The sequence below is a fragment of the Pongo abelii genome, chromosome 3, assembly GCF_028885655.2.
Source record: "Pongo abelii isolate AG06213 chromosome 3, NHGRI_mPonAbe1-v2.0_pri, whole genome shotgun sequence".
NCBI lineage: Eukaryota > Metazoa > Chordata > Mammalia > Primates > Hominidae > Pongo > Pongo abelii.
In genome coordinates, this window is record NC_071988.2 from 110,009,092 (window position 1) to 110,032,339 (window position 23,248).

Genomic DNA, 23,248 nt, shown 5'->3' on the forward strand with positions numbered 1-23,248 from the left:
AGTCTCTCAGGTAGGAAGTGAGGCTTGACTCAAATCTGGAACCAAGGGTAAAAGGGAATGGCAGAGAAGATAACATTTTTTTTTTTTCTATTTCTCATCTTCACTTCAAGTGGTGAAATACTACTAACCAATCTAATATTAGGGTACCTAAAGGAGTTAATTGGTTCAAAAATTTTTAAAACAGTAAATAAGCAGAAAATTCAAAGGAATGATGCATTGAGAAAGGATAAGGTGAAGTCTCGAGAGTAATTTCAAAACTGTTACTAACTTAATGGTTTGCAAGATTGTTTCAGCCCTTCTCCTATACTCAGTATTCTTTAGCAGTGATCTGAAAACCGTATTCTGTCTGTTCACTCATTCATTTAAACAAACACAATTTATTTAAACTTCTTTTTTAAACTCTGATTAAAATACAAAATAGCATCATTATAACATAACTGCTTTCAACAGTATTAATATGTTTTATTTCGAGTTGTAAGATATCTGAAGAATATTAAGGGGAGGGTTATTTTTTAAATTGGTTACATTCATTACTTGATTTTCTATGACCTATTTCTTTTTAATTAAAAAATAATTTTTTTTAACTCTCTCCTAGGCTACATGATTCCCTGAAAGATAAGAACAATGTTATGTTGGGGATATTGGTCTTTGGGCCAACCTGGTATCAGCACCAACCTGCAGGGAATTGTGGCTGAGCCCCAGGTGTGTGGGTTCATATCTGACAGAAGTGTCAAGGAAGTGGCGTGTGGGGGAAACCACTCTGTGTTCCTGCTGGAAGATGGGGAAGTTTACACGTGTGGTTTGAACACCAAGGGGCAGCTGGGCCATGAGAGGGAAGGAAACAAGCCAGGTAAGTGTACCTTGTCTGTCTTGATTCTTGGTGAGAATGGAAAGTTGGAGGACACAACGGCAGAGGGCCCAGTTGGAGCTTTCTCCACCAAGTGTTCGGTTTTCAGGGAGGCTCTTTTGAACGGTGCAGGGATTCCTTCCTGTTTGGAACCCTTGTGTCTGATTCAAGCCTTTTGATGGAAAAACAGACTTTTCTTTTCTTTTTTTTTTTTTTTTTTGAGATAGGGTCTCGCTCTGTCGCCCAGGCTTGAGTGCAGTGGCGAGATCTTGGCTCACTGCAACCTCCACCTCCCAGGTTCAGGCGATTTTCATGCCTCAGCCACCTGACTAGCTGGGATTACAGACATGCACCACCACAAGACTTTTTATTTTTCATCTTATTAGAGAACATATGTAATATCAGCTGGGGAGGGGAGGTGACTAGTTAGTTCAGAGTTAGAATAAAATAGATTTTGCCCATTGTATTAGTCGGTTTTCACACTGCTGATAAGACATACCCAAGACTGGGCAGTTTAGAAAAGAAAGAGGTTTATTGGATTTACAGTTCCACGTGGCTGGGGAGGCCTCACAATCATGGCAGAAGGTGAAAGGCATGTTTCACATGGCGGCAGACAAGAGAAGAGAGCTTGTGCAGGGAGACTCCCATTTTTAAAACCATCAGATCTCATGAGACTCATTCACTATTATGAGAACAGCACAGGAAAGACCTGCCCCCATAATTCAATTACCTCCCACTGGGTCCCTCCCATAACATGTGGGAATTCAAGATGAGATTTGGGTGGGGACACAGCCAAACCATATCATCCAGTAATTTAATGCTGAGAATTATGACAGTTTTTTGAATAGGTAATCCTCACATAATCACTATCAGAAACTTTACTTCCTGATTACCTATATTCATTCCTTTGTTTCTGCAACATGCTCTTACATGTTTTGTGCTAAGCAATGTGATTGGTGTTATGAGTGGAGGGATGAATGAGATATGGTGATGATGTGGCTGCAGTGATCCCTATGGCAAATGCTGTCATGCAAGTCTGTGTTATGTAAGTTGAAGAATACACCAGAGGTGTAGGGGAGGGGAGATTGGTTCTGCCTTTGGGCGTTGAGTAGCACTTTGGGGGGTGTGTGTGTGTGTGTGTATGCATGTGCACTTGGGTGTATGAATGAAAGTGGCAGCATCACTAAACTTATTGCACACCTGATACCCAGTGATGTGGATATAAAGGTGCAATACTTGTTCAGGGCATGTTGAATAGTGTGGTGAGACTGGGAAGAGAGGGTGATGATGGAAGAGGATAAGCTGGAAAGGTAGTGGGGCTAATTCGTTTCCTTAAATTTCAGTGCTTTTAATTGATTTATAACAGGTGCTACACAATTTTAAGCTTGTTGATTTTATTCTTTTCCACCTATTTTTACATTTTTTTTTGAGACAGGATCTGGCTGTGTCGCCCAGGCTGGAGTGCAGTGGTGCCATCTTGAGTCACTGCAACCTCCGCCTCCTGGGCTGCAGATATCCTTCCAGTCTCAGTCTCCTGATTAGCTACAACTATAGACATGTGCCAATACACCTGCTAATTTTTTAATTTTTGTTTTAGTAGAGACGGAGTTTTGCCGTGTTGTCCAGGCTGGTCTCAAACTCTTGAGCTGAAGCAATCTGCCTGCCTTGGCCTCCCAAAGTGCTGGCATTACAGGTGTGAGCCACTGTTCCTGGCCCTATTTTTACTTTTAAAGAATCTAAGTTTGACTTTCAGTATATGTGTAGCATGGATTTATAAGGTCCTCTTAGTAGTGAGGATGTGTAAATAAGTCTTCTTTTGATGAGAAATTTTAAGGTAGGGTCTTAAATTGTGACCACATATTTGTCACACTAGCATAGGTGTTTGCCCCTTTTTTTGTTACCTGCCATTCTTTTCATTCAATACAGATCATTCCAGACACTGAAGCTTCATTAAAGAATAACCTTACAGTTTTTTCTAGATGATTTTACCGTTTTATTTGGCATCAATATGAATTAAATTTTTTCTGTGACACTGTCTCCTTCTTCTCTCACGTTTATTATTCCATTCCATAGTAAGTGACTGTGTTCCGTAGTTTCCCTGCCCAAAATGTCAGTGTAAATTTATAATCGTTAATTTTTATGTTGACCATTGGAAAGAGGGCTGCAGGGCTTAGGCACAATTGTGAAGGATGTGAAGTGTGGTTGATGGGCTTCCAATTCCTCATTCTTTGCCACCAGGTTCCTTCAGGAAGCCTGCTGTGAGACATGCACCAGGCCTACTCATCTAGGGGCAGTACCCCATGTTCTAGTCAGGGATTTCTTAACCTGTGGACCCTGAAATCTTGGGATTTCAAGGAAGGGGTTTGTAGAGTCATCTACAGATGAACACCCTTCCATGTACAGTGCACTCAGTACTAAGGTTTTCAAATGATTCTGTTGTTTACTAAAATGAAAATTCAGTTGAAAATGACACTAATTCAGAAATTAGTAAATCCTATTTATTGTGTATTTTACCAATTAATAGAATACAAAGGTATCATATACAACTACCATGGAGGTGGCAGGAAGAAGATTGACTTTTACAAATGGTCTTCATACTGGAACAGATTAAAAACCAAGTCTTCTTTCTTTTCCTCCTGTTAAAACTCACTTGTGTCTCACATTAAGCTCCTAAATGTGCCCTCTGTTTCCCTAGGCCAGAGCTGGTGTCTAACAAGTAATGCATTTGGAGGGTCATGGCCCAACAGTATGCTCTTTCCTGTGGGAATGTCTACATTCAGCCAGGATTTAGGAACTTCACTCCAATGATCTTTGAAGGACTTGTACCACTCTAGCCAGCCTTTGAAGGGAACTGGGAAGAGATCTTTCTAGTCCTCCCTTAGAGGCAGCAAGGTTATGGTGAAGTTTGGAATCAGATAAAACTAATGGAGGCATTACATCTCTAATCTAAAATGGGGATTATAGTCTAGGTGTGGTGGCACACACCTGTAATCCCATCACTTTCAGAGGCCAAGGCCAGAGGATTGCTTGCCAAGGAGTTGGGGACCAGCCTGGGCAACATACAGATGCAAAAAAAAAAAAAAAAAAAAAAAAAAAATTAGCTGGGCATGGTGGTGTGTTGTTCCTGCTACTTGGGAGATTGAGGTTGGAAGGTCGCTTGAGCCCTGGAGATCAAAACTGCGGTGAGCTGTGATTGCATCATTGCACTCCAGCCTGGGCAACAGAGCAAGACTCTGTCTCAAAACAAAACAAACAACAACAACAAAAAACCCCAAAATAAATAAATAAATAAAAATGGGGATTATAATACCCTTTCATAGGTAATCTGTGTAAATATTGAATGCAGTGTCTGGCAGTTTTATATCATGCCTCAGAAATTATGCTACCGTGCAGTTTCACCATCCCGTGTAAAGGCTGATACTGTCTCTGGAGTTACAGGGAAAGAAGCCTAAGCTGGGAGTTTGAGAACTGGGATCTAGTTTTTTATCTACCAGGAAATAATTGCGTGGCCCTGGGCAAGTTTCTTCCTATTTCTGAGTCACAGTTCCCTTCCCTGTAAAAGGAGTAGACTTCCTGTTCTAATCAGATAGTTCTTGGTGAAGAGGATTCACATGATAAAGAAGACACCACAAAACTGCTGGTAGTGTTACAGACAGAGAAATATGTTACAGGAAAGGGGTCCCGATCCAGACCCCAGGAGAGGGTTCTTGGCTCTCTCAAGAAAGAATTCAGGGCAAGTCCGCGGTACAAAATGAAAACAAGTTTATTAAGAGAGTAAAGGAATAAAAGAATGGCTACTCCATAGACAGAGCCCTCAGGGCTGCTGATTGCGTATTTTTATGGTTAGTTCTTGATGATATGCTAAACAAGGTGTGGATTATTCATGCCTCCCCTTTTTAGACCATATAGGGTAACTTCCTGCCACTGCCATGGCATTTGTAAACTGTCATGGCGCTGGTGGGAGTGTAGCAGTGAGGACAACCAGAGCTCACTCTCGTGGCCATTTTGGTTTTAGTGGGTTTTGGCTGGCTCCTTTACTGTAACCTGTTTTATCAGCAAGGTCTTTATGACCTGTATTTTGTGTTGACTTCCTATCTCATCCTGTGACTTAGAATGCCTTACCCGGGCCAGGTGCAGTGGCTCACACCTGTAATCCCTGCACATTGGGAGGCCAAGCTGGGTGGATCACGAGGTCAGGAGTCCGAGACCAGCCTGACCAACATGGTGAAACCCCATCTCTACTAAAAGTACAAAAATTAGCCGGGCATGGTGACGTGTGCCTGTAATCCCAGTTACTCAGGAGGCTAAGGGAGGAGAATTGCTTGAACCCGGGAGGCAGAGGTTGCAGTGAGCCGAGATCACGCCACTGCACTCCAGCCTGGGGGACAGAGCGAGACTCCGTCTCAAAAAAAAAAAAAAAAAAAAAAAAAAAAAAAGAACGCCTTACTCATCTGGAAATACAGCCTAGTAGGTTTCAGCCTCATTTTACCCAGCTCTTGTTTAAGATGGAGTTGCTCTGGTTCACACGCCTCTGACAGTAGCCAGTGATGGCCACCCTCTTCCCACCCTCCTTATCTGTCTTCTCTGTGGCTTGGTCTTCTATCAGGCAGCCTCACTGCAGAGTCAGGTGCTCAGATATGCCTCACTGCACACCTTGGTCTTGGAACTTGGGTGAGAGGATTCACCCTGGGGTAGCAGCTGGGAAAGGAAGCAAAAACCTCGCAGAACAATGATAGCAAAGATCTGTAGAAGGCATCATAATGAATACATCTGAGTGCAACCAGACATTTCTCCAGCACAGCCTCCTGATGCAGCTCCAAGGAGCTAATGGTAGGTGTTGCTGGGCCTCTGGATGTGCGTGAGCTCTGGCAAAGCAGCCGCACTGCGTCTGTCTGCATACTGGGTCAGCTGGCCCTCAGTCATCCTGCAGACGCCCTCCCCAGCAGGGCTGAGTGACTGCAAGAAACCCAAGCTAGAGGTGTGCCAAGAAGGCTTTGGGATTCAGCCTCGGAATCCAGCCCATGCTTGTGATCTAAATTTGGAATAAGGCAGGCTCTAGTGTAAATTACAAGAGATTCCAGAAATTTCTGTTGTTGGTTAAGCTTGTCTGTTAATTATAAACTCCATAGCAGCTTGGAATAATGCCTCTTTGAATGGAAAGATTATGTGGGTGGGTGCCTCCCTCTCTTCATTTAACTTTTTCATTGGTAGGTGTGTTCTAAATCTGGATACGATTTGCGTTTGTTTTTAATGAGTGGGAAGAAGAGAGTGAACTTGTTTTCTGTGTTTGCTTATTGAGAACCATGACCTGGAGGGCTGCTAGACATAGAAGGGAAGTCTGTGGCAGGCCTAGTTCGTTACAGGTATCTGTTGGTCTTGGCCCACAAGAATGCTACCCCCAAGTAGCTTCTGTGCCATTTGGGAAGGGAACATGATGGAAGGCCCCTTCCTTAAAAGAGGATTTTTCTGGGGGTTATGGGCAGGTCTGTGATTTCAACTTGGTATCATTGCCCAGATCGGTTGACTTTGAAATATGAAGGATTTTAAAAAGTGAGTGTATGACTGTTTCCTCTAAGGCTTTGAGAGTGTGAAGAAGTGAGTTGAAGGAGTTAATTACATGGTGGCCTACCTCCAAGGGGCGTACAGAGTTTTGAACCCAAGTGGCAAACTTAAGTTTCTTTTTCTTGCTTTGCAGTACTGGCTGTGAATGGAGTAATGCCAGACCATCAACACTTACTTTGCTGATTGGACTTGTTAATATTTCTAGTCCTAGCAGGGCATCCACCAGCATGGGTATGGTCATCTAGCACTAGTCTGGAGGAGGATTTATTTCATTGCCTTGAAACTTTGTTTCCTGATAAAATGCAAACAACCCTGGGAGCCACATAATCTGACCTTGCTGAGGGGAAGGAAAGTTGAAAGAAGGTAGTGGTGTAGGAGATGCACCTGGACAAGTCTTCTAATGTGTGCCTTGATTCTGTCCTGCTAGTCATCATATACCATGTTATATACTCTGTCTCTAACTGGTTCAGCTGCAAGGCACATCAATTCATTTTTTTGGGATGCATTCTGTAGATGTGCCAGAGCAATGATAGAAAGCACTTCTCAGTGATTCTAAGGATTTTGGAGATCCTTTTTTTCCTTCTTAAGAATATGTAACAGTTAACTATTGCTGTTGCTGACCCTGAGACTACTGTGGTTTCTTTGTACTCTCATTTCTGTACTTCTCACATTAGCAATACCCTTATGTGACCAACTGTGTGTGTGTGTGTGTGTGTGTGTGGTAAGAAGGAGGCATTTCAAAGACACATCAAATTCTGAAACTCCTGGTTATTCAGGCCCCAGATATTTTCCCAGTGTGTCAGGCAGCACACAGAGTTCTAGCTTAGGTGTGTCCATGACTCATTTGTGATTTGGCCAAGGGCAAAGAGGCCTGTGATTCCCAGAAGCATTTTTCAGATGCAGTATATTAAGCCCCATCTAAACTCAATGTCCAACTTTAAAAAAAAGTATTGGATTATAAGTCTTTTGCACATTCCTCTCTCACATGACTTTTCTCTCCTTCATTCTCACCTTTGCATTCTGACATATACCTCCTCCCTCCCCCACAAAGCAGACAGAGTTTTTGTGATTGGAGTCATCATAGGGTTATTATTAATTTCCTTATGGTTTTTGTCCATGAATTTATTTTATAATTTTCTAAGACATAAAGTTACAGAGCTGGCATTTTAGGAAGTCTTGTGTGCCTTCCCCTACTTTTTTTTTTTTTTTTTAAATAAAGCAAGCAAACAAAACATGAGCTTTTTTTTCCTGAATGTTATTTTTTATAAGTGACTAAGTGGACATTAATTAAATCTTGAGCTCTTTTATTAAACTAGAGACTGGTTGTCCATAGAAAGAATTCAATAAATACCTTAATTTACCATGCCTCTCATATTCCTACCCAGCCACATTGTAAACAGTACTCTTCAGCTAAATGAATAGTTCTTCTTTCCTCATACATACTCTGATTTCTAATATTGGGATTTTAGGGTAAGCTAATCTCTGTGTTATTAGGGATATCTGAACTTACATAAATGTCTTCTAATCTTTCTCGCTATCTTGAATAGACAAGAACCGTGGTAGGGGCAGTTATTTAGTGTAATCTAATTTGATTCTGCTAAATTTTAAAATTCTCTGTATACATACCAGGAAATCTTCTTATAGCAGAGCCCAAGGGTAACAATTTATAAGCAAACGCTAACATTTCTGTGCAACTCTATTTGATTCATCTCTGTGATTGGTTCCTTTTACTTTCTCCTGAGTTAGTTTCCCTCTTGCAGGTAATTTAATCCAATTCACATTCGCCCTTTGTATTCAGTCTAAGTATTTCCATAATGCCCATCACCATATGTAACAGCTTTCCTGCTGTTTGATAAATGAGGTTTATAAAGCAGAACATCCAAAAGCTTCAATTCCCAAACTGTGGTTGCTTCTAACCGTGTAGAAGTAATGCTTTCAACCAGCTTCTCAGGTTGCTCTCAGGCATCTGAAGGGCGCAATAACTCTGTCATGTTAATCAGCTCTTGCAGAAAAGCAAACCAGCTGAGCTGAAAGGAAATAGAAGGGACTCTGTAATGACTTCCTGTTATTGAAGTGCATGTTTCTATGGGCATAACGCTGATATAAAAGGCAGAATGTGCCATAGCAAATGTTCAGATCTCAACATTGCACTTGTTAGGGCCCCATATATTCCTTATTAGGAATGGCAGGTGGTTCAGGAGACTGCGCACCCCTTTCTGATTTTGGTGATAATGGTTATAATCAAAACTAGTAGGATGTCCTGCCTCCTTTGATAGCTAGATAGATGACTTTCTGGTTCAGAGGTCTAAGGATCAGGAGAAACTATCATTTAATAATTTTATTCTGGGATAATTGATCGGAATTTTTTTTTCTGTCTGTGATACTCAGCCTACATTCTATAAAGATACTTGAGTGTTTTAGAAAATGTGTACTTATTAATGAGCATACTTGTTAGTGTGAGGTATTTGTGACTTTTAAAAAAACCTGCAGTATTACTTTTAAGTAATTAACAAAATGGTTTGCTTTGTGAAACAAGAATTTTAGTTAATTTGTTAATTATAAAAGTGGTTAATGATACATATATAAGCTCTCTTTATCTCTGATATGCTTAGCATTTTTAAGCTGATTAATCCTCATGATAGCCTTGTAAAGTAGGTCAGTATTATTATCCAAGGTATATGTAAAGGAGAAAAGAAAAGGGAGTTGAGTTTGAGTCTTGCTTGAGTACTGACGGTTTGGGTTTAATAATCCTAGAATTTTGTTCACAGACATTTTTGTAACCTCAGGCTGATTGAGAATGGCTGATAAGATTTTATTGTCAAACTTGTTTACATTTAATTTCCACTCAGTACTTATTAAAGAAACCAAAATGATATAAACTTGCCCACCCAGAAGTTTGTATTCCATAATTTATTGGTTAAATACAAATATGATCAAGGTACTTTGGTAAAAGGTACTAAGAAACAATTCCCTTTTTATCTTGAAAACCATTAGACTACTGTTTGTCAGCTGCCTTTTTAAGCTCTTTTGAGCACCAAATAAAAAGCACACATGATAATTCATATTTCAGGCTGATGTATTTTGTCTTGCTATTTGCCTCTTGTTCTTTGTTTTTTTTATTTTCTTGAATTATTTACTTCTTATTCAGTCACTGATTCAGCAGATATTTACTGAGTGACTAAACTTCTAGATTCCTCATTTGTTTTAAATACTCTTACAACACAACAAATTAGTGCAGATCCCACCCTTTGGGCATTTGTAGACCAGGTGAGAATATAAGATACACCCAAAAAGGTTATATCATGCAGTTCAGCAGGTGTCAAACAGGTGATATAGGTCCTATGTGTGTCAAAATAAGTGTTGTCCTGCAGTGAAGAGATAGGTCACCAACAGTACTGAATTCTGAATTCTAACAAATGTCATCTTCTATACCTACACACATTATAAGGTTCACATTTATCTTAAGTTTGTGAGCTTGTTGGAGGAGTGAATTGTAACATTTCGGAGAAGGGGCAGCTTTGGAGATGGTTTCAGGATTCTAGGGATGTTCAGCGATTTTTGTAAATCCACCCTTTAATTCTGAATTTTTGTGTTACAATAGCAGTTTTTTAGTTTGGCAATTTTAATGATTTCATCTAGGTTGGTGATCTATGATCTTTATAGATCTAGGGTAGGTAGAATGTTGTAGTTTATCAGCCTGAATGGGGTATATCTGGTCAGCTGATATTTTACATCTCTTCAAGGGCTACTGGAATTCTTTGTATGTCTTTTTGAGTGAATGCCATTTGATAGCATGTAATGTTGAAATCTTTGATAACCCTCTAACAGATGTATGGTCTGATATCCTTGTAGACTTTCAATCATTTTTTCACTTATTATTAAAATATGCATTGAAATTTCTATTATAATTATTAACTGACTTGCAACAACTGAAATCATGATTGTGAATAATTTTAGAGTATTAGCTAATTATGGAGGGAGTATAATGAATAAGAGCATGGACTAGCTGTGTGACTTGGAGAAAGTTGCTTAAACTCTACATGTCTTAGTTTCCTTAGTTGTAAATGTAGATAATAATATCTACCTATTAGGGTTGTGAAGATTTAATACGTTGCATATCAGATACTTGGAATAATGCTTGGCTTATAGTAAACACTCAAGTAGTACCAGCTATTATTATTTATTCTTATTTTTAATTTGAAAAAATAATTGCTGATCTCTATTTCATTCCAATTTTAGTGTATATGCTGCCAAAGCAAGCACTAGCTATTATCATTATTTGTAGTAGCAGTAGTAGTAATTTGTGTTGACACTTTTCATTACAACTGTTTTGATCCTGCTATTCCAGCATATTAACAAATTAATAAATTCAAGACAAATACGTACAGTTTCTAGATGTATACAAACATATACGTCTATAAATTGTGTTGATCACTTTTATAGATTCCCTTAATACTGCAGGATCTGATGAAATGGACATTCAGGTGAGGAAGATGTTATAAGTTAGGGTTGTTAAGGGAGTGTTTATATTATGTTCATTTTTATTTTAGGTTTTAAAGGATAAGTCTATTTTCTTTATTTTCAGTTTTTGCAGTTCTTTACTTTATTGTTCCCATGAAAAGTACTTTACATATGTTGGGTACACTGTAAAACTGATTATCCACATATGAACATGCATACATACATCTTCTCTCTATGCAGTTGTTACCATTACTTCCAGCATTCTCATCCAAAATGGCAAAGATAAGGGAATCAAATTAGGTTGCTGTGGACACTGTGGTACACCAGGGACTACTTTATGGTGCTCCTGAAAGTCTTGTAGTGGTTTGGCAACAGTTAGCTGGGTAGTATGATCTTGTCATAGGCTTAGTAAATAGAGTGCAATCCACTGGCTCCTAGCCCAGCTGAAATCTTTGGGCAGTTACTTTAGACTTCCAGTTAGCTGTGATGGGGGTGAATCTTTGGATGGAGATATAAATGACCTGAAAGAATGGAAGTGATTTTCCTTTCTGCATCCTGCAGTTGCCTAAGAAGAGATCACTCTGGAGTCTAAACCTACATGATCTCTGTTTTTTTTTTTTTTTTTTTTTAGTGGTAATGTATTAGTTGCTATGCTTTCAGTTTCAAGTAACAACAGAATGCTAAGCTGTGTCATGAACAGTGAGTAAAATTTATCATCTCACATGAGAAGAGATATTTCTAGGATAGGCTAAGTCAGTAGCATAGTTGCCTCATGTGTTTCCCATCTTTCTGTTCTGGAGTGGAATTTTGTAGTGATGCAGAGATTTATTCTTCCTGCCAAATCTCTAGCCCACTGGTGTGGGTGTAAGATTTTTCTGGGCCTCATTTAAAGCCTGCAAATATTCCCCAAGTGCTTTACCAGCCAGGGTCAGCCTTGCCACTATGCCATGTTTTTTTGGGTGCCAGAATTGGCTTATTATGTTGAAAGTATTATTTTCTCTCATGATATTTTTCTCCTTTAATACTCTTCACTATTGAAATGCCTGTAGACCCAGCTTCCCAGGAGTTTGAGGCCAGCCTGTGCAATGTGGTAAGACCCTGTCTCCAAAAAAAAAAAAAATTGAGAACCTTCCCTGAGGACAAGTCACAACAGCATCTCAGCCTGTTGACTCCTTTTGGGAGTTGTTCGTACTGCTAGGAAGAGGGTTATAAGGCTCTATCTCATTTTCTTCTTTTCAAAGTCATACTAATAAGAGCTTGCAGAGAGCCCTTAACAACAACAACAACAAAAACAAACAAACAAAATCCCCAACATTTTCCACTTCATATAGGTTTGTGATTAATTAGTTTATCACATTAAAGGAGTCTTTAATTTATTGGTTTGGAATTGACCTCATACTATATGAACTGTGCTGATCATGATGAAATTAAGTAGATTGTGCTGATTGAGACAGCAAGTTCTACATTCTGCCTATACACAGAGGCTGTTTGGGCACAAAGTCAAAATAGGGAGGCCAGGTGCAGTGGCTCACGCCTGTAAGCCCAGCACTTTGGGAGGCTGAGGCAGGTGGATCACGAGGTCAGGAGATCGAGACCATCCTGGCTAACATGGTGAAACCTCATCTTTACTAAAGATACACAAAATTAGCAGGGCGTGGTGGTGGGCGCTTGTAATCCCAGCTACTCGGGAGGCTGAGGCAGGAGAATGACGTGAACCTGGGAGGCAGAGCTTGACGTGAACCTGGGAGGCAGAGCTTGCCGTGAGCCAAGATCGCACCACTGTACTCCAGCCTGGGTGACAGAGCGAGACTCCGTCTAAAAGAAAAAAAAGAAAAAAAAAAACAGGGAGCACAGAAAAGTGGGGACCATTATGCCCTTAGGCAGCAAGTCCCCTGGTTTCCCTCAAGGAAGTGGAGGCAGCAGGCAGGCAGTGAATGCTGGGTCTCCTCCAGGACGAGCTGGAAGCGAGGATGTTGAGAAAAAGCTGGAGAGAAAGGAACGATAGGAAAATGGAGATAACAGTTGTGCTGAACTCACCAGGAGGCACAAGTCATGTTCTCCTTTCCATTCAGATGAGGAAAGAAGGCTGAACTAATTATGGAATGTTTTTATTTTCTTTGAGGTGCTATATAATAGGGATACATTAAACCAGGTTAGCCATGAATGAGAAACTGGAAGTTTATTGCAATGTCTTTATGAGTGCCAGCCTGTGCTTTATTCATCTTTCTGTTCTTCATGACTCCCTAAGGGTAGCTTTTAAAGTAGAAAAGCAATGGGGAATGCCTTTAGTATTTGCAGTGTAGAGATATTAGTGGTGAATGGGCATATAGTCATTCTGGCTATTAGAGGCTTTCCACTGATCACAGAGGGTATAATTCAGATTGGCTAGCTACCTTTCCCCTTTCTTCTCTACCCTTCTAATTTGTCATAAAGCCTTTGCTACTCTTTCATATAGAGTGGAACTCATCTTTGGTCAAGGATTTGTAAAGAGCTGGTTTTTTTATTTCTGAACTGATAAAATGTGATTAGGAGTGGGAAGGGGTGGGTCAGTGCCTGGTGAGGAAAGAGAGATCTTTCCCTTACCTCAGGTCACTGGACGTAGGTTGAGTGGAGGGAAGGTACCAGTACATTCCACCTAAGGTTGGGCAGGACCTCTGTACCCACAGAATTCCTTTTCCTCAGCATTTTATGAACTCAAGAAAAACAAAACAAAGTCTTGTTTCATCTCCTTACTGCCACCCTTTTGTTAAACCACTTTATGAATTACCATTTAACTGCCTTGATTTAGATATTTTGGGTCAGAAAACAACTAACACTATTTTTGAGTTTGTTCAGTTTAAATGAACCATCAGCTTTGGCAGGCCATACCTGTTCCAGCCAAACAGAGGTGTCTGGAGACCTTCTTAGACTGACCTTGTGTGTCCAGCCCGGGGAGCTGTAGTGCCTGTGGATGGAATTAACCCATAAAATTGCATGACAGGAAAGACTGGAGGGAGCCAGAGACTTCAGAATTTATTCATCCTTTTCTGTTTTTAGTTTGTTTGCTCTGTGTTCCTTCCTGTGGCTGGTCATCCTGGCAAGGTAGAGCCACAGGCCAAGAAGGAGCCATGTCTTGAATTCTTTTCACGTTTTCTGTTGTTCCTCTTCCCTTAGATCATTCTTGACTCTGAATTTTATATGTCACTGCTCTGTGTAATTTGCATATTTATATAAAGTACTAGGACACTTTGACTTATTTTTAGTCAGGCTTTTATGCAGAATTTATTTCTGGTCAAGACTGCATGGCTGCCCAGGTCAGTCAGGCATATGATAACAGGGCATTTCAGTGGGAAATGATGGTTTACTTAATAAATGGTGTTGGTATAAGTGGCTGTTCACCTGGCATACAGAACTAGACTCCCTGCCTCTCTCCATATTCTAAAGTAAATTCCAGATGTGTGAAAGACATGAATGTAAAAAATAAAACTATAAAAATAATAGGAAAAAAAATTAGGGGAATGTGTTTACAACCGTGAGGGTTTCAATGTGGTCCTGAAGCCATAAGAGAAATGATTGGCAGGTTTGCATGAAATTTTAAAATTTCCTATGGCCTAAGGCATCCCATAACGAAGCCAAAAGGTGAGTGATAGACTGGGAGAAATAACTGCCAGACATTGACAGACAAAGATTTCATATTTCTAATATGCTAGAGTGCCTTTAATTTGATAAGAAAAAGATAAGCAATCCTGTAATAAAATGGACATTTTACAAAGGAGTGCCTGTAAATGGCCAGTGAATTTATGCAAATATGTTCAGGGAAATAGGAATGAAAATGAGATTCCACTTTTTCATCATCCATTTGATTGGCAAGAAATTTTTAAAAGAGTAATACCTAGTGATCACTCATGTAGGAAAATGGGTTGTGCTGATTGAGCAGGTGTGAGCTGCTACAATCTTGTAATACAGTCAACTGGCTGTTTTTAGTAAAATTGAAAATGTTCATACCTTTTGAATGAACAGTTCCATTTTTAGGAAGCTTTTGCAAATAAAAATGTTAATATATAGCATAAGGAAATGTTTCCAAGTATGCTTATTGCAGCAATGCTGTTAATGGCAAAATAACAGAAATAGCCTGCTCATCCTCTAGGGAATAGATTGAATAAATGTAACGGGTCACAAGATAAAGTTTTAAGTAGGATCTTTATACTGTTGACTCACAAATTATCTTCAGCCTCAACTACTTAATTTCAGACTTGATATTGACTTAAATTCTCCACTTGGATATGTAATTGCTACCTTAAACCTAACATATTCAAAGCCACACTGTTTTTTCTCCCTTAAACCTGTTTCTTACCCTGTTTTCTTCATCTCTGTAAATGGCCTTTCCATTCTTCAGGCCAAAAACCTTGGAGTCATCCCTGATTTGTTTTGTCTTCTTCTCTCACATTCCACATCTAATTTTTCAAGAAAACCCCCATCTACATAGGCTCTATCTTGAGAATATATATTCAGGATCTCATACCTCTTCCTACCCCTCTCCCTGTCTCTCTGGTCCAAGTTACCATCATATCTCACCTGGATCATTGCAGTAATTTCTAATTGTTGTGCCTGTTTCCTCCCTTAATCCCTCTCTCCACAGAGTAATCATATTATCCCTCTCCCCAAAATCTTCCAGTGCTTTCTCAGCTCATCTCTTATGGCTCTTCCCTGGCATACTCTGTTCCTCTGGCTTCATTGGTCCCTCCTCAGAGTGTTTACCCTGCCATTCTGTAACTTGGGAACTATCTGGGACCTATGTTCCTCTGGTTCCTATGTGCCTGATGCTTTTATTCCTTCAAGTCTCTGCTCCCATGGCACCTTATTAGAGATGCTTCCATTTACTACCCTGTGTTTCCTACCCTTCCCAGCACTGTATCTCCCTTCCTTGCTTTGGGGCATTTATCCCTATCTGATATTATTCAGTCAGTCACAATCAATACCTCTCCTCTCTCTTTTGTTTGTTTAAGCTCCACGAGAATAAGGGCATTGTTTTGTATCCTCAACACCTAGAACATTGTGTGGCACATAGTGAGTGCAGGTTTCAGCAAGTTTTTTTTTTTTGAGTTGGAGTCTCGCTCTGTCACCCAGGCTGGAGTGCAGTGGTACGATCTTAGCTTACTGCCACCTCCACCTCCTGGGTTCAAGCGATTCTCCTGCCTCAGCCTCCTGAGTAGCTGGGATTACAGGTGCCCGCCACCATGCCTGGCTAGCTTTTGTACTTTTAGTAGAGACAGGGTTTTGCCATGTTGGCCAGGCTGGTCTCAAACTCCTGACCTCAGGTGATCTACCCACTTGGCCTCTCAAAATGCTGGGATTACAGGTGTAAGCCACCGTGCCTGGCCTCAGTAAGTATTTTTTGGGTAAATGAATGATTATATTGTGAAGCAAAAACTTTCTAATTAAGGAGTATAGAATCTTTTTTTTTTGTTTTGTTTTACAAATAAAATCAAGCCCAAACTCTATTTTATAGAATTATTTTCCTTTAATTTTTCCTTCCTATGTCTGGTATGTGGAATTCATTTCTAGACAGGATCACACAGTTTTTGTTGTCAGGCATTTGCTTGATGGCCTGTAATGGTCTGCATGTCTTACATATGTGAAGCTGAGGAGAAAGAAAGGTCACCCCTAGAAATTCTGCCTGCATTACTGCAGCAGGTTTGTCTGATTTGTGAAATTGGTTGGAATTATGCCAGTGGTGCTAGGGACACAAATATGTTGAATATTGACATCCTACAGTGTGTTAGTTCCCTTACCTAAATATGTATAAAGTTTCTTTTATAACCCTAAAACTGTAAGTATTCTGAAATTAGAAGCAATATGATTATATCTGCAGTAGATAATTGTACTTGCATGGCCATGACAGCCTGTGCACTCAAGTTTGGACCCATCCTCCACTCTGACACATCTTTGTTTTATAATAACAGTTATTGAGATACAATTTGCATACCACATGACTTACCCATTTAACATGTACAATTCAATGGTTTTTAGTATATTCACAGAGTTGTATAATCATCACCACAATCAATTTTAGAACATTTTCATCTCTTCAAAAAGAAACCACCCATACCCATTAGCAGTCACTTACCTTTCCTCTTCAGCCCTGGACAACCATTAATCTACTTTCTGTTTCTATAGATTTGCTTATTTTGAACATTTCATGTAAATGAGATGATACGATATGTGGTCTTCTGTGACTGGCTTCTTTAATTTAGCATTTTCCAGGTCCATCCATGTTGTAGCATGTATCAGTACTTAATTCTTTCTTATTCCCAAATAATATCCCATTGTATGGATATACCACATTTTGTTTATACTTTTATCAATTGATAGACATTTGGGTGGTTTTAGGTTTTTGGCTATTATGAATAATGCTGCTGTGAACGTTTTTACACAATTTTTTGTGTGGACACATGTTTTCATTTCTCCTAGGTATGTACCTAGGAGTGGAATTGTTGGGTTATATGGTAACTCTGCATTTAGCCTTTGAAGGAACCTTCAGATTGTTCTCTAAAGTGATTGCACCATTTTAAATTCTCACAAGAAGTGTGTGAGGGCCCGAGAGATCTTTTTAAAATGCAGATCTGTTTGGCTGGGTGTGGTGGCTCACGCCTGTAATCCCAGCATTTTGGGAGGCTGAAGTGGGTGGATCACAAGGTCAGGAGTTTGAGACCATCCTGGCCAACATGGTGAAACCCCATTTCTACTAAAAATACAAAAATTAGCTGGGTGTGATGGTGTGTGCCTGTAATCCCAGCTACTCAGGAGGCTGAGGCAGGAGAATCGCTTGAACCCGGGAGGCAGAGATTGCAGTGAGCTGAAATTGCATCACTGCACTCCAGCCTTGTGACAGAGTGAGACTCCATCACAAAAAACAAAAACAGAAATGCAGATCTGTTGATAAGAGTGCCTATCTCGTAGGGTTATTGTGAGGATTAATTGAGATAAAACGTATAAAGCTCTTAAAACAGTGCCTGGCATGTAGAAAGCAGTCAGTAAGTCCTGGCTATTATTCTTATTATTGATATAGTGGGTGCTCTATGTATAAGCTAGTTTCTTATGTAATGATGAAACTTAACATCAGATTCACCTGGGCAACTTCAGATTTCTGGTCGTCCTAAAGTTTTCTGATGCAAGTGGCTAGGATGGACTCACATCAGTCATGTTTGTTCAGAAAAAGTTTCGCAAGGGATTCTGATGCTCATTTTTTGTTGTGAATCACTGCTTTAAAGACTCCACTCTGGGTGTTGCCTCTAGGAAGCTGTCCTTGGGCCTACTTAGGCTGGTTTGATTACTCATCCTCTGTCCTCCCATAATGTGTTATGCATAATTTTGTTACTGGATTTACCTCACTATACTGTAATTTTTAAATCTGTCATCTGTTATAGCCTTTGAGTCACTTTGGATGAATGAATGAATAGCTCATTATCACTCAAGGCACATCTTGGATATTACCTCTTCCAAGAAGCCTTTCCTAACTCTCTCTGTCTCCCACTCGCAGTCTGGGTTCGTTGTCCCTCACGTGGGCTACCATTCAAACCTGCATGTTTCTTTTATTACACTATTGTGATAAACGTTGACCATCAGTACATATGTCTTGTTTTCCTCATCAGTCAAGGGAGCATGGGTGCAGAACCACATGTTATTTATCTTTTCACCCCTAGTATTTATAAAGAATCTTGTATATGATAAATCGTATATTTTTTGGTGTGTATGTGCTTTATTATTTTAAAATCAACTTTATTTAGATAATTTACACGCAGTAGGATTCACCAATTTTAAATGTACAATTTAATGAGTTTTGACAGTCATTGAATCAGGCAACCACTACCACAATCATGATAGCATTTCCATCACCCCCAAAACTTCTCATTTCCCTTTATGTCAATTTTACATCCACACCAACTGTTTTGTTCCCCCTGCTTTTTGTCACTATAGTTTTGACTTATCTAGAACTTTGTATAAATGGAATCACATATTATGTAGTCTTTTGTGTCTGACTTCTTAGAATAATGCTCTTGAGGTTGATCCACATTGTTGCACATGTCAGTAGGTTTTTGTGTTTTATTACTGGGTGGTACTCCCATTTTATGGATAGAGTCACCAGTTCATGGACATTTGAGTATTTTCCCCAGTTTTGGGTTGTTTTGAATAAAACTGTTATGAACATTCAATTACAAATCTTTGTGTAGACATATGTTTTCATTTTTCATGAATAAACTCCTAGAAGTGAATTGCTGGTTCATATGGTAAGTGTATGTTCCACTTTATAAGAAACTGCCAGTAATTTATGAGAGTTCTAGTTGCTCCTCACCATCACTTGCTATTGTCAGTCTTTTAAATTTTAGCCATCCAAGTTGGTATGTAGTGGAATCTCATTGTCATTTTAATATACACTTCCTTAATGACTAATGAACTTGAACAGCTTTTTTTGTGCTTAGTTTTGCCATTTGGGTATCTTATCTTTTGCAGAGTGTATGTTCAAATATTTGTCCTTTAAAGAAAACCAAATTGCTTGTCTTACAATGTTCTTTATATGGTCAGTATACAGATCTTTTATCAGAGAGATGTTTTACAAATATTTCCTTCCAATCTGGTTTTCGTTTTCGTTTTCTTAACAGTGCCTTTTGAAGATCAAAAGTTTAATTTTGATGAAGTCCAATTTTCAGTTTTTACTTTCACAGTTTATGCTTTTTGTGTCCTAAGAATTTTACCTAACTCACAGTCATCATGATTGTTTTCCTAAGTTTTCTTCTTGAAATTTTATAATTTAGATCTTACATTTAGGCCTATGATCCATTTCAAATTAAAATTTTATATGTAGGTGATATAATGGTCAAGGTTCGTTTTTTTGCATATGGATACCCAATTTTCAGCATCATTATTGAAAAGACTGTATTTCTCCCTGCTCCCTTGCATTATCCTGGAACCTATGGAAGACAGTTGGCTGTGTGTGCTCGTCTTTTTGTGGACCCTGTATTCTGTTCATCTACATGTCTTTCCTTACTATTACACTGCGTTGATTACTGTAGCTTTATAGTAAATCTTGGAAGTATGTAGTTGCAGATAGTATAAATTCTACACCTTTGTTTTTATTTTTCAGAATTTTTTTTGGCTATTCTTGGTCTTTTGATTTTGCATGTAAGAGCAGCTTTTCAATTTTGGAAGAAAAGCTACTGGGATTTTCATTAGAATTGCACTTAATCTGTAGATCAATTTGGGGAGAATTTACATTTTAACAATGTTGAATCTTTGATTCATGAACATGGTGTGTCTCTATATTTTAGGTCTTCTTGAATTTTTCTCAGCAATATTTTTTACTTCTCAGTATACAGGTCTTACACATGTTTCATTTTTAAATATTTCATATTTTTATGTTATACATGGTATTTTTAAACAATCTAATTTCTAGTATTTTGTTAGTATTTAGAAATATGATTGATTTTTGTATATTGATCTTGAATTACTTTGTTAAACTCTCTTATTAGCTCTATTAGCTTTTTTTTCTGTATAGTCTTAGGATTTTCATAATGTGTATAAATCAAGCTGTGTGCCTATTATTTCATTTTCTTGCCTTATCTCACTTGGCTTATTTCACTCATTTGCCTTATTTTACTGGTATAGTAATGAATAGAAGTGGCAAAAGTGTACATCCTCACCTTGTTCCTGATGAATGGGAAAGCATTCATCTTTCACCATTAAGTGTGATGTTAATAGTAGGGTTTTCATGGATGTCCTTTATCAAGGTGAGGAAGTTTCTTGATATTTAGTGATTTTTTTAAAATAAAAAATTTGCGTTTTTTTCAAATGTTATTTCCAAACCTTTTGCAGTGATTGTGTGGCTTTTTATTTTCAGTCTGTTAAGATGGTAAATTGCATTGATTATGTTTGAGTATTAAGCCAACCTTTCATTCCTGGAATAAATCTCACTTGGTAATTTTTATATATTACTGTTTTTGATTTCTTAAATTGTGACAAGGATTTGTGCATCTCTGTTTATGAGGCTTATTGGTTTTCTTGTAATGTCTTTGGTTTTATTATTAGGGTAATGCTGGCCTCATGGAATGAGGTGAAAAGTGTTCCTTCTGTTTTCTAGAAGAGTTTGTTTATGTTAATTTATATTCTTTCTTTCTTTCTTTCCTTTTCCTTCTTTTCTTTTCTTTTTTTGAGACAAGATCTCTCAAAAGTCCAAGGCTGGTCTTGAACTCCTGGGATCTAGTGATCCTCCCACCTCAACCTCCCAAGAAGCTGGGACTACAGGTGTGCACCACTGTGCCTGGCTCCATGTTTTTATTACTTATAGACTTATTATAGATTATTATTTCTTCCTTAAATGGCTGGTAGAGTCACTGTTGAAGCCATCTGGCCCTAGAGCTTTCTTTGTGGGGATATTTTATTTTACTTTATTATTTGTTTTTTCAGCTTTATTGAGGTATTAATGACAAAAATGGTATGTTCAAGGTATATAAGGTGACATTTTGATATACATATACATTGTAAAGTGATTATTTGTGGAGACATTTTATATTATAATTTCAATTTCTTTAAAAGATATAGGACTACTTATCTTTTTCTTCTTAGGTGAGCTTTCTTAGTTCATGTCTTTTGAGGAATTTGTCCACTTCATCTAAGTTGTCAAATTTGTTGACATAAAATTGTTTATAATATTCCATTATCCTCTTAGTGTCTGTAAGATCTGTTTTTCTGGTATAGCACTTGTATCTTCATTTCCTGGTTAGCCTGGGTAGATATTAATAAATTTTATTAATCTTTTTAAATAATAAGTTTTTGGTTTCAATGATTTTTCTTATTCTTTTTGTTTGTTTTGTTTTCTGTTTCAGTGATTTTTGCTGTTAATTATTTTCTTCTGTTCACTTTGTGTTTAATTTACTGTATTCTTTCTAGTTTCTTAGTGTGGAAACCTAAATCACTGATTTATAACTTTTCTTTTATTCTAACAAGTATTTTATGCTAAAATATCCTTTTAAGTATCCTTTTAACTGTATCCCACAAACTTTAATTCCATGTGTTTTTGTTTTTATTTAGTTTAAAATACTTTGTAATAATTCCTGTATAATTTCTTCTTTGACACATGGGTTATGAGAAGTACGTAGTTTAATATCTAAATATGTGGCAGTTTTGCTGCTATCTTTCATTTAATTATTTCTAGTTTAATTTTTCTTTCATCAGAGTACAGTTAGCTCTCCAGATCCACAAGTTCTGCATACATGGATTCAAGCAACCACAGATTGAAAATATTTAGGGAAAAAAAAATTACAACAATAAAAATAATACAGATTTTAAAAACAATATACTATAGTTATTTATATGGCATTTACATTATATTAGGTATTATAATTAATTTAGAGATTATTTGAAGTATATAGGAGGATGTGTGTAGGTTATATGCAAGTACTGTGACATTTTATACAAGGAATTTTATATAAGGAATTTGAGCATCTATGGATTTTGGTATCTATGGGGTGTCCTGGAACCAATCCCCCACAAATACTGAGGGACAAGTGTACATATTTTGTATGATTTCAGTCCTCTTAAATTTACTGGCCGGGCATGGTGTTCACAGCTGTAATCCCAGCACTTTGGGAGGCCGAGGCGGGCAGATCACCTGAGATCAGGAGTTTGAGACCAGCCTGGCTGACATGGTGAAACCCTGTTTCTACTAAAAATACAAAAAAGTAGCCAGGTATGGTGGCGCGTGCCTGTAATCCCAGCTACTCGGGAGGCTGAGGCTGGAGAATTGCTCGAACCTGGGAGGCGGAGGTTGCAGTGAGCCGAGATCATGCCATTGCACTTCAGCTTGGGCAACAAATGCGAAACTCCATCTCAAAAAAAAAAAAGAAAACTTACTCTGAGATTTGTTTTACGGCCCAAAATATGGTCTGTCTTAGTGAATGTTCTAAGTGCATCAATGATCAAAAAGAATGTGCATTGTGCTGTTCATGGGTGGAGCGTATTTAGAAATGTCAATTAGTTGAAGTTGAATGATAGTATGTTGTTCATGTCTTCTATACCTTACAAATTTTGTATCTGCTTACTGTATTGATTACTGAGAGAGTAGTATTAAAATTTTTGATTACCATTGTTGATTTATTTCTTCTTTTGGCTCTATAAGTTTTTGCTACATGAATTTTTAAGCTCTGTAGTTAGGACTTACACATTTAAGGTTGTTAGGTCTTAATGAGTTGATCCTTTTAACATCAAGAAATGTTACTCTTTGTCCCTAGTAATATTCAATGTTTTGAAATCCACCTTGCCTGATAAAAATAACTTTAGCTTTCTCTTGATTAGTGTTAGCATGGTAATCTTTTTCTCACCTTTTAATTTTTCTACCTTTTATTT

General features: G+C 38.3%; 1 protein-coding gene across 13 annotated transcripts in view; it reads left to right on the forward strand.

The window, feature by feature from the left end:
- The window catches only part of HERC3 (HECT and RLD domain containing E3 ubiquitin protein ligase 3), a 117,301-nt gene that overhangs the window by 12,440 nt on the left and 81,613 nt on the right, over window positions 1-23,248 (forward strand). For 12 of the 13 annotated variants that reach the window (XM_002814961.5, XM_009240190.4, XM_054554151.2 and 9 more), the window contains one exon: window positions 596-850. The exons of the other annotated variant lie outside the window; for it this stretch is intronic. In XM_002814961.5, the coding sequence (XP_002815007.1) occupies window positions 625-850 (226 nt within the window). In that variant the 5' untranslated portion in view covers window positions 596-624. The remainder of the gene's footprint in view (window positions 1-595; window positions 851-23,248) is intronic. 13 annotated transcript variants of the gene reach the window in all.